The 12,202-nt window shown below is 36.7% G+C and overlaps 1 protein-coding gene across 7 annotated transcripts in view; it reads left to right on the forward strand.

Moving 5' to 3' along the window:
• The window catches only part of GRIA4 (glutamate ionotropic receptor AMPA type subunit 4), a 432,578-nt gene extending 427,185 nt beyond the window's left edge, over window positions 1–5,393 (forward strand). For 4 of the 7 annotated variants that reach the window (XM_064492857.1, XM_064492858.1, XM_031460664.2 and 1 more), the window contains 2 exons: window positions 824–958; window positions 5,012–5,393. In XM_064492857.1, the coding sequence (XP_064348927.1) occupies window positions 824–958; window positions 5,012–5,176 (300 nt within the window). In that variant the 3' untranslated portion in view covers window positions 5,177–5,393. Of the gene's footprint in view, window positions 1–823; window positions 1,072–5,011 lie in introns of all 7 variants that reach the window. The other 3 variants (XM_064492861.1, XM_064492859.1, XM_064492862.1) reach the window with 2 other exon arrangements.
• The last annotated feature ends 6,809 nt before the right edge of the window (window positions 5,394–12,202 follow it).

Raw genomic sequence — 12,202 nt, forward strand, 5'->3', positions numbered from 1 at the left:
ATACTAAAGCTCTGAAGAATAATGTCTAAAATGTTAGCTGATTAAGCATTTTAAGTGGAGACAGAATCATATTTTAAATTAATAAAAATAGTTATATATTTGTCCATTAATAATTTATTTCTCAATTGACCATGGAAAAATTATATGTTTTTAAAGTATCTTTTTAAAAAGTTACCAATGTGTTGCTATACAATTATTCCTAAATAATATGTTAAATATTATTAATATGTTAATGTAACACTTTCCAGATTTCCCAAACGGATGTGACTAGAAGAACAAATATGTGTACCCTAGCACACTATTTGCATATATTGGTAAAGTCATGATGAACAAAATGTGAAAATTGCTAACTTAAAGTCCCTTAGTTTGCTAAGTAGGAAATATAAAGTTAAATTTATCCAAGAGAAATCTCAAACATTAAAAATTTTTAATGGAAAGAAAGCCAAAAGAGGTTCTCTTCTCATGTAACTGGGTTTTAAACATGTCATTTTTCAAACCTAACAATTATAATCCCACTTCTGCCACCCCATGCTTACATGTGGCAAAGTGTAGCACTTTTCATTGTATATTTAATAATGATAAAATGTTATAGATTTTACTGAATGAAATTCACACAATTTATTGGTAATCATCATAACTTCACTTCTCCCAAGAGCTATAAGCTTTATATTTAAACCCATAAACCTACACCAGTGACTTATACATGTAAATATTTTCAGATTAAATTAAGTATTTACTTTAATTAGCTGTTTGGATTTCATGTGTTCTTTACCCTCTGCATGTGACCTTCCACCGCTAACCACAGTGTTTTTATCTCCCCCAGGACAAGACGAGTGCCTTGAGCCTGAGCAACGTAGCAGGCGTCTTCTACATTCTGGTTGGCGGCTTGGGCTTGGCCATGCTGGTGGCTTTGATAGAGTTCTGTTACAAGTCCAGGGCAGAAGCAAAGAGAATGAAGGTGGCAAAGAGTGCACAGACTTTTAACCCAACTTCCTCGCAGAATACCCAGAATTTAGCAACCTATAGAGAAGGTTACAACGTTTATGGAACCGAAAGTATTAAGATTTAGGGGTAGGACTTAGGGCCTACTACAGCGAGTGGGTGATGCATTCTGTGAATGCGGTGTTGTGACCTGTCTGTCCAGTGGTGGTATCGCTTGCTTCTAATTTAGAGCTTTGTATTTTTTAAACCTTCAGTGCAAAGTGGTTCAGTTTTCTTTGGCTGCAGACGTACCGTTCAAAACTTTATGTTGCCAATAGATATCTGCATTGAAAGGGTCAGAAAGCCAAAAACAAACCTCCTGAATTGCTCTGGAAAACGATTTAAATAGTATATTCTACCTGAAAATTGGGAGAAATTTGAAATTAGATCTGTGTTTCCTTGTACACAGACCAGGCTGATCTTCTCTGGAACAATCTGATTCTAAGATAAATGCTAACAAAATTTGCATAAAATGCTGTATCAATGATGAAAGCCTAAACAGTTGCCTATTTTTGATAAGCTTGTGTTATTTTCTGAGAAAATGTATGTAAAATCTCCAACGCACACAGTAAGCACTCAATGAATTTTAGTTCCGAGTCTAATTTGTTTTACATTAGCCATCTTTCTATATTTTTAAAGAGTGAAACCCTGCTGTTTGTTCATCTAGCAGTAGTCCTTGAGCCAGACCTTCAGGCAGGAGTGATCATCAGAATACTGACTACAATTCACATTTAATAGATGAAATTCAACTTTTATTTTCACAGTATCACTAAGGTGAATAGGCATTTTAGGCAGTTTCTCCATCAAAGATGTCAGCGATATATGTTGTTTAGGAAAGACACAGTAAAAATAAAAATTGCAGTGAGTTTTCATGCATTTTTGTTTTCATTTCAATTGCTTTTAAGGAAGCCAGATCAGACCCACATAACATCCTCTCATCATGTCACAATAAAAAAGTTGTAAGTATTCAGTGAAATACAGGATGGAGATCATTTTATTTTTTTAAGACTCTAAATGTCCGGTACTTTTTCCCTCTGATGATAGAAAGTGGTTTTAAAATAAGATCTCGAAGCATTTGTTGTTGTCCTCCTTAAAATCAGGTTTCTAAAATCCATTTCTAAAATTATATATAATAGCCATTCTGATTGCAATGATAAAAGAGCCTTTGAACCTCAAAGGGACAGTCAGTACTTGATGTACCCTAGAGTCAAACCCAACGTAATTTTTATGAGAATAAGTTGTACACCTGAGGTTATGCCAGGTGAACATGCTTGGTTTTGAGATTTATTTATTTATTTATTTATTTATTTATTTATTTATTTATTTTATTTTAAGCTATTGAAATGTGTGTTACTATCTTAAAACAAAGAACAAAAGCCATTCCTTTTTAACCAAGATCTAATTGCTTTTATCTGTAAACTAGAAATCAATGACTGGGTAGAGATGCACATGAGATAAGCCCAAAGTGGTTCTTTCCAAATTCTGTGGAAGAGAATTGAGAACAAAACCCTCCATTACTCAGATCAGACTGTTTTGAGCATGTCTTCTAATAGCAGAACAGCAAACTATGATGGCGTCAAAGGTTCTTGGCCATTATAAGAACGCTTTCATTTTAATATTTACAGAACTGAGAAGACATGCTCCCAAACTGAGGAAAACAATATCTGACAAGTTTTCAGAGACAATTATTCAGAGAAATTCACTCTGAGATGAATTTCATAAGATAGTTTTTAAAAGTTTTCCTCAGCATAGCAAATGCATTCTAGAAAGTTCTGGAAATACTCGTGGATGCGTGTTCAATACAAAGTTCTGGGAAGTTGCTAGAAAGAGCTATAAATCCCCAGGTTATGTAGACACAATTCACAGGTAATAAATGTTTTTGGAGTCGGAACCTAGCAGTCTGATAAAACTTACAGTTTGTCACATGAATTGTCTATAGAGCTGGGGTTGAACTTTTAAGACAACAAATTTCAAATAAAAATAAAGCATTCATATCCATATGACTTCTTAAAAGACTTAATGGCATTCAGGGCAAATGGAATGATCTGCACCTGGAGGGAAGACTTGAGAGTAAGCATTTTTTATTGTACGTCCGTATTAAACAGATTTTTCCTTTCAAAAATTCTCTTGGCCATAATTATGAAAGGGATTGATAACTTAGATAATATTGTCTCAGAATTTCTAAAAGAAAACCTGAAACCTTAAATATAAGGTAGAATTTCTACTTTAAAAGTGATCATCCCTCAAGGGAACACATGAAAATAAGGTCATAGCCACTGACCGCAACAGTCCGACCAGATGAGCACCATATGGTAAATGTCTAAGAACGTTTCCCAGTTTGAGGCGTCTTAATAGGGCCACATAAAGATGAATAGAAATGACATTTTATGGAAGAAGCAGGAGATATAAGTATAGGAAATAAGAATTCTGAGAATTAAGAATACTAAGATTTAAAGAGAGAATAAGCAGTTGTCAAGGACTTATTAACACTCAGTTGCATTAATCTAGAGAGAGAGATCACTTGAGAGTGTGTGGAATCCTTCGTGTTTTGATATTTCCCTTTTCTCATAAAGGCAATCAAGAAAAGAAAGGAAACAAAAACAGATTTTATGGCAAAAGCTTCCCGAAAAAAAAAATCCTTTCAAAAAAATCACAAGGCTTTTATTAATTATATTTTAGTATTTCCTCTTCAAAAAACTTTAATAGATTTGTTTTAAATAATTATTTTACTTAATATTAAAAGTTGAAAAGGAATATGAAGAAACAAATTCAGACTTTAGTCTTGGTTTGTTTTAATTTAGTGACAAGTAGTTTCTATAGAGATTGTCTCCTGACTTCTGATTATAAAGAAACGTAAAATTTAATTTTTGAGACTGTTCACTATAATAATGACATTGGTTTCTTTCTATCATAGATATGTAAGTAGTAATTTGACTTTAACTTTCTGAAGTCATCAGGGCAACTGGTCTCTAAATCTTTTCATTATAACATTTTCTACTCCAAGTTTTAGTTTCATATTTAATACTTCATTATTCTAAATTAAAATTAAGTAAACTTAAATTCACAACAGAGAACTAAGATATAATATGAGTTATGAGAAAGTTACGATCTAAGCCATAAGAAACTTAGGGAATATCTCCTTTACCTTATTTCCTCTTGAGTTAACATTAATATTCAGCTACTAGAAAGAATTTAAAAGCAATGAATGAACAGTCATTAGATTTCCACAGTGACACTGCCTGTTTCTCTTCTGTGTAGTGTTATTACCTGATACTTAATACGACAACCAAGAATATAATGAGGATTTCGGAGACTTGACCCCATAACCTGTCCACCTGTCCCTCAATTTGGGACATCCCCGGTGATGGCTATCCGTGAGGCACTGAAACATGCCCCCTTTCAGTGCACTCCCTGTAAGCACTTACGGCTTCTTAATATATGAGCCTTGGCGTCCACAGTAGGCGTAGAGTGAACTTTACGTCACTAATTGTGCTGTTCTGGGTCATGTCTATAGCTACTGTGAATGAATGCAAGCGTCTGTGAATGGATCTATGTTCTGAAAGCAGGAAGATGTGGCATGAATAGTCTATATATACACTTTGGTTAGACAATTCATCATGATTTTAAGACTATAATCATTTAATTGTTAAGACATTTTCTAACAAGAAAAAAAAAAGATCTAAATAAAGAATGCTGTCAAACATAAAGCTGGACTAGAAACACTAAGTTGTAGAGTGCAGCAAATTAAAAGATGTGCCCTGCCCAGATGGGCCAAACAAAATCTAATTTTATAATTTTTAGAATTAGTTCCTAAACAGGTAGGGCCACAAACTCTAGAGCGATTCATTCTTCCGTGCAGATGAGCTCCCATTTTCCGTGATAATCCGTTCTCATATGACCGAAAGAATATGGGAAAAATGCAGATGTCTAATTATTGATATTTCGGTGTTTGTTGTGTCTTATTTGGCTGGAGAGAGCGAACTATTGTAACACTCCACATTCTTTCTGTTTCCTTTTCCATGCAACCCAGCTGACCTTTTCTGAAGCCATAAGAAACAAAGCCAGATTGTCCATCACTGGGAGTGTGGGTGAAAACGGCCGCGTCTTGACCCCCGACTGCCCAAAGGCTGTCCACACCGGAACTGCAATTAGACAAAGTTCAGGATTGGCTGTCATTGCATCGGACCTACCATAAAAACCAAAAAAATAATTGAGTGCCTTAATTAAACTGTGTTGGTGACTGATGGAAACGCAGCCCAGAGAGACACGCCAAGCGCAGGTCTTTGATAACCGGTCCACCGGCTGAGAGCGGGAAGCCACGGCCCCAGGCGCCGGACATCAGCCCCAGCGAAGTGTGCATGAGCTCAGCTCGGAAACCCAAACTCAGATTTTCTATCAGGAAAACTCACAATTTAGTTCTTTTGTTTGGTTTGGTTTGGTTTTTCGGGGAATGGATGGGGGAGGGTGGGGGGGAGCTGGGATGGGTGTATTAACAGCAACAAATTTCACTTGAGTGGACTTAAAAACTAATCAGACATGCGCGTTAGCACATTAAACCATGACGTTCTTGCTCAGAAAGGCCTCGGTCTTCACGCCAAGGGATTAAATAGTTGTAGAAGTCGATGAATCTGCTAACCTGTCTCCAGAACACCCATATATTCAATGGAAGACTGTCCAGCCGAGAAAACAAGTAACTAAGCTGTGATAAGAAAACAAGAAACAAACATGTAAATCCTGTGAAAAAAAAAATTTAAAGGAAGCATTTACACTTACTTTGGAGAAAAATACTGAAACATGCTTGCTTTTTAACTGACGTAAATTCAGTAGAGGACAACACAATTCTTTTTTCTAACCATCTTAGGGAGAAATACATTGCAATAATTGATATAAATGCCATCACTGTAATAAACTTTAGAGACTTTTTTTTTATAAAAGTCGTTGGTCATCTTCTTGTTTGCTGTAACCTTCACTCTGGCACATGAGTCAGTGTCCACAGATTGTGTTTGTCTCACTACCAGAAATAAAAAGAAAAACGAAGACAACATTCATGTCAAATCATCGGTCTACAATGTAGAATCAGAAAAGACTACGGGTCACTCGGTATCAAGATTATTTATAACCTTGCTCTGTGTACAAAATTGTGGTTTTTTTGTACCCACCAAAAAGAATTAAAAAAAAAAGACATTCCTACAATATTTACAGAGCTTAAAGTTTTTTTTTTCTTATCGTTATAAAAGTTATTTGAGAAATTATAAGACTTTGTTGGTGGGACTCTAGAAGTAGAGTGTGGGCCATATTGGAAAATGTAGCTAGCCCTTATTATTTTTGCGTAGTAAGCTACTCTTTTTTAGATCTTTGCCTCATTAGCAGGTTAAATTGTCAAAGATGAAGTGTTTGAATTGGGGAATGAATCATTGTCATAACAGCAACATACCCTGTAATTAATTATGTATTGAAATTTTACTTGGCTGTATTTTGCTGCAAATAATGTGTCTCCTGGGCTTCTTTCCCCGCTCCCACTGTTCCATTCAAATCATTTGAAGGCACTAATAATAGTTTGTGGTAGACAACAAGTGAAGGGTTAGTCTTTGTTTTCAACTGGAAATTGTGAAGAAAATTATACATGTTTATTTGCAAAAATCACCTTATGTATGGATTAAATTAACATGATTCAAAAAAAGGTTTGGATCATTTGAAATAACAACTACCATCATATAGATAAACATCACAATCCTTAGAGATCTTGGCAGAAAGCACAAGATAGGATGCTGCTGGAAGTCTGGCTTGAAGGACGAGTTGAGTTTTCATAGGTGGAGAAGGCGTTAAGAGCCTTGCGGGTAAAGTGACCCAAAACTTGGCTTGTCAATGGCTTGTTTAAAGGAGTGCGCGCAACTGGATGGACTGGAGAGAAATGGGTGTGATATCATGGACGGTTCAAGACTGATCACCTTGCTTCAACTCTCAAGATTCTCATGCCCCATTCAACCTCTGTGCTGCCGTAAGAGCAACTTAAAAAGTGCAAATCTGATAGCATGCACACACACATGCTCACACACACACACACACACACACACACACAGAGTTCCTACAGGAAAAATTGTAAGTTCTTGAGCAGAGCAAATGAGTCCCTTTATAACCTGGTCCTTACTTATATCTCTTCCATGAATTCTCTCACTCCCTACCCAACCTCTCCAGCCCACAAATGAAGCTCAGAAGCAGGGCCACTGCATTTACTATTTCCTCAATCTACAGGTCTTCCCTATCTCCTCTTCACCTAACTAACTGGTACTCATCCTCCGGTATTCAGATCATATTTTCCCTGCCTTGGGAAGATTTCCACGACTATCCACCAGCCCCTGCCTATGAGACTGAGTTAGGTGCCCTTTTAATGTTCTGTGCCCATCACAGCACTTACCATACCGCATTGTAATTGCTTGTGTACTTGTCTGTCTAACTACTAGACTGTAAGCTCCTTGAGGGCAGGGACTGTGTCTATCTTGTTCACAGTTGTATCCCCAGCACCCAGCACAGTGCCTGGCATATTGTAGGTGCTTAATAAATATTTGTTGAATGAATTGAATTGAACTGAATTGAATTGAACTGAACTGAATAGAAGTGGAAGCAGAAAAAACATCTTTCCTCATTAACAGTCCCTAGAATATGTGTGAAGTACATAGTGAGTCAAAATATAGGCTGAATTTTGGCTGATTTCATGAAGATGTCTATCTCATTAGTAGGACTGACTAAAAAAAAGACGATCTGATGAATTTTTCTGATCAGATGAGAGGGTATTCCACATAATTGTACCTAGCTGTGGAATAATTGCCTGGAGAAATTATCAAAAGATAATTAAGGTTTTTTGCCATACTTTTGAAAATAGCTTTCATTTAAATCTGAGTAGATTAGTGACATAAAGATAAGAAGTTACATTTCTTATAATTTTGTCTCTATGTTAGTAATACTACTGTATGGTAAAATTTCTATATTTCTTATAGAATAGTTTTGCCAAAAACAAAATTTTAAATTTGACATCAGTAAAAAGGGATAGCTATTTGGACTCTAATCTGAGGAAATGCTATAAAGCTAGGAAAAAGTGATTTTTAAATATTTATGTTTAAGTTATAAACATTTCAGTTAAAACATTTAGTTTCATAGAGTAAACTCAAATTACCAAGAAAGCAAGATCAATCCCCAGTGCAGAATTCACTGAACATGTCAGGCAAAGCCAGTTTTGAAACTACATCAGCTGGTAGTTTCCAATGACCACATTTGAAAGATATAAAGAGCTCTCAAGAGACCTACTTTGCTACACTTAATTCAGTAGCTATTAACTGAAAATGCCACACTTACTACACTTGCTTTAGACTGCTCCCTGGTCTCCCCACTGTCAGCTCGTTCCATTTCCCTAAGGCATAGCACATAGCAGGTGCTCAGAATATATTTGTCAATGCATAAACACAACTTATATAGTATCAGTGGAAAAAAAAGGTCCAGGAATTTCCCAGAAAATGGAATATTCCAATTTGCTAATTTGCTATTATTATCCCACTGATATGCTCATAGAAATAAGAACTAAATGAAAAGTGACATCAAGGAGAGTTTCGGAAAAGACAAATTGGAATTGTCCAGAATCATCTGCCTTATAGTTATTAGTATGATGCTACATGGAAAGTGTGCGTTCTCTCGCACATTCAGAAATAGGTTTTAATCTCAGAAAGTCCAGCAGGATAGAGTACTTAGCATTTGTAAAACCAAATGCAAATGTACTCGGTAGTATGTTTATATATTTTCTAAACAGTATCAGTAGTCTTTTCAAAAGAGAACTGTTCTTTAAGAAAATATTTTGATAAATTATGAAGAGCAAGAGATGAGGTTTGGAAATAGTATCTCAAAAACCAGCAGAGAACTAAATTACTGTCCACGAAATAAGAATAACCTGTGTATTTATCTAGCTTTGAGTTTACTTTCTTTGGATGAAAAAGTGGACTGAAGAATGAGGGAAACTACAAGATAAGAGAAAAAAAAAAGACATTAAGAAAGCAGAAAGTTGGGTAAAAAACCAATAGGATTCTCCAGAACAACTAATGGGAACAGGAAAGTTTGACTTACGATTCGTCCATTGTAGGTATGTGATGCTTGATGTAATTCTCTTCCCATGACCTACAGATTAAATTTTCCTACATGCCACAGACACGTGCTGTTGGATTAAAGGAAGGAGTCAAGGAGAAAATCCTAAATCCCATGTTTGGGTTGGTGCTAGGCCAGAAATAATTCTAATAATGTCTCCTTCCAACCAAAATGTACAGAAATCCAGACTGGAACTTGTCCTTCCACGTGGCAAAGAATGAGAATGAAGATTCTTTTTTTTTTTTTTTTTTTTGGATCTGAAGAGAATGGGAGGCTAAGGAGTCCTCCAGAATACCCAGAATTCTCAGCCACCTGCACAGGCTGTGACGTGTCACAAACTACAAAGTAAGTGCAAAGCGTAGATCATTATTTAATTATATGTGAGCATTAAGTAAATAATCTGTTAAAGTGCCATGTAAAATTCAGGGCTTGAGTGAAGGAGTTATTTAGGAGATTTGTAATCCTGTAATCCCAAACACAAAAAGAGTTTGCTTAAGTAGAGATTATTATAACTCCCCCCTCAGAGTTCGTACATGTGACCAACACTTTTAAACTTCCTAAACACTTAGCGATGGCTGAAAACCGTTCTTCCTAGTGCTCTCAGAATAAGGTTAGGAAACTCCTGACATTCTCAATCTCTTCTCAGAGCAGTGTCCAGTCTCATGATAATATCACTCCACGTACTGTAGTGGGACTTAGAAGGAAAAGCAATGGTAGTTCGTACATTTTCTTGTACATCTTCTCCCATGCATAAAAATCCCCCCTCTTTGAAGTGTGTTTCATGTAAACACGCTGTCAAAACAGACTGCCTGCCGGTCCGTTTTGTCTGCTGACTTCTCTGTCACGGCCTCACATTCATCAAGGACTATGGCCTTTGGCTTATTCTTCCTTCGCACCCCAACTTCTATTATCATCTTGAATGACTTCAAGGTCATTGTAAATGCCTCATGGAAGCCCTGGCCCTGCGGTTCTTTGACTCCATGGCATGTGAGTCACCCATACAATAGACATGTGGCAGACCTTCTGATCATTTGCTTTCTCATCCTCCTCCACATGATGACCCAGTTCTCTCCTTTCTCTCATACCCTAGTCACTGAAAAGGGCGGCCTTTTATCCCTTATTCAGTCTCTCTGTCTGGCTCTATCACTCAACCAAAATGTCCATCGCGGTATCACGAGTAAACATCCTGCAGCTGTATTACCCAAAAAATTTTCATATGGAACTAAACCAATCGATCTCTTCATTTTTTTCAGTCTTCCCCCAAAACCCATGTTTCTTTTTTCTTCTCAGTCTGTTTCACATTTCTCATTCCCTCCAACCAAACCTAACATGCTGATATTCCCCAGGGTTTGCCCTCTTCCCCTTTCTCTTTTCACAGGAAAAGGTAAACTACCTGGTTATCTCACCATCATTCAGATGTCTACAATCATCTATACTTTATTAGCTCAGAAATCTCTATTTTCCAGTCTAGTCTCACATAGACAACTTTCTAGTGGTTATCTCTTTGTGACTTTTAGTCGCAACATGTCAAACTTTTACTCTGTATTTCTACCTCCTTTGGTATTTCCTGTCTCGGTGAGTGGCTCTAACATTTATCTAATCTCCCAAATTAGAAACCTAAGAATCATTCCAGAACCACTTTTCTTCATCATTCTTCCATGTAATGAATCAACATCTTAAATTTCTTGTATGTCCTAAATATCTCCTTACTCTGTCCCATGCTTTTCATCTCTACTATGTCTGACTTAATCAAGGGCTCATAATTTCTCACTGTTGCTACTACAGTTGTCTCCTGCTGAGTCTGTTTGCTTCTTTTCTCCATTATAGCCTCCTCTAGTCCATTTTCTACATAGCTGCCAGAGAAATTTTCCTAAAACACAAATATGATCCTGTCACCTTCCTCATTAAAATAACCCACTGTCCATTATATCAGCGTCTCCTATCAACATCTCCAGTGCACACAGAGACAAGTGTTAAGGTGAAGCAGCCAAGAACAGTACTTAAATTACATCCCTGATCTACCTCCATTCACCAGGGCACACACAGAGCAAGGACACTGAACAAGGGACACTGCCGTCAGGACTTCTGTTTCTCCTGTCTCTGAAGGTGGAGTGCCTACCAGCATGCTCTGCTACCTTCTCAGGAAATGGGCTCCATGCACGGCCTCTTTCCAATTGAAATGTCAGGCATGAATATCTTAACTCGTGGGTTTAGATGATAACTCAGTTCTCTCCCTCCTTTTGTACCCTACGGAGAGAGGGAAACTGAATACTGGCCTCTACTTTTTTCATAGGCACATGAAAAAATGCTCATTACCACTAATTATCAGAGAAATGCAAATCCAAACTACAGTGAGGCATCACCTCACACCAGTCAGAATGGCCATCATTCAAAAGTCCACAAATGACAAATGCTGGAGAGGCTGTGGAGAAAAGGGAACCCTTCTACGCTGCTGGTGGAATGTAGTTTTGTGCAACCATTATGGAAAACAGTACAGAGATTCCTTAAAAAACTAACAATAGACTTACCATATGATCCAGCAATCCCACTCCTGGGCATCTATTGAGAGGGAAACTTAATTCAAAAGGACATCTGCACCCCAGTGTTCACAGCAGCACTATGTACAATAGCCAAGACATGGAAACAACCTAAATGTCCATCAACAGATGACTGGATAAAGAAGTTGTGGTATATTTATATATACAATTGAATACTACTTAGCAATAAAAAATAATAATAAAATAATGCCACTTACAGCAACATGGATGGAACTGGAGATTGTCATACTAAGTGAAGTAAGGAAAAGAAAGAAAAATACCATATGGTATAACATTTATGGAATCTAAAAAAATAACACAAATGAACTTCTTTACAAAACAGAAACAGTCTCACAGACATAGAAAACAAACTTATGGTTACCAGGGGGAAAAGGGGTAGGGGGGAAGGATAAACTGGGAGTTTGGAATTTGTAGATACTATTATATATAAAATAGATAAACAACAAGATCCTACTGCATAGCACAGGGTACTATAATCAATATCTTATAGTAGCCTACAAATATAAAAGAACATGAAAAGGAATATATATATATAT

This window comes from Camelus dromedarius, chromosome 12 (genome assembly GCF_036321535.1).
Source record: "Camelus dromedarius isolate mCamDro1 chromosome 12, mCamDro1.pat, whole genome shotgun sequence".
NCBI lineage: Eukaryota > Metazoa > Chordata > Mammalia > Artiodactyla > Camelidae > Camelus > Camelus dromedarius.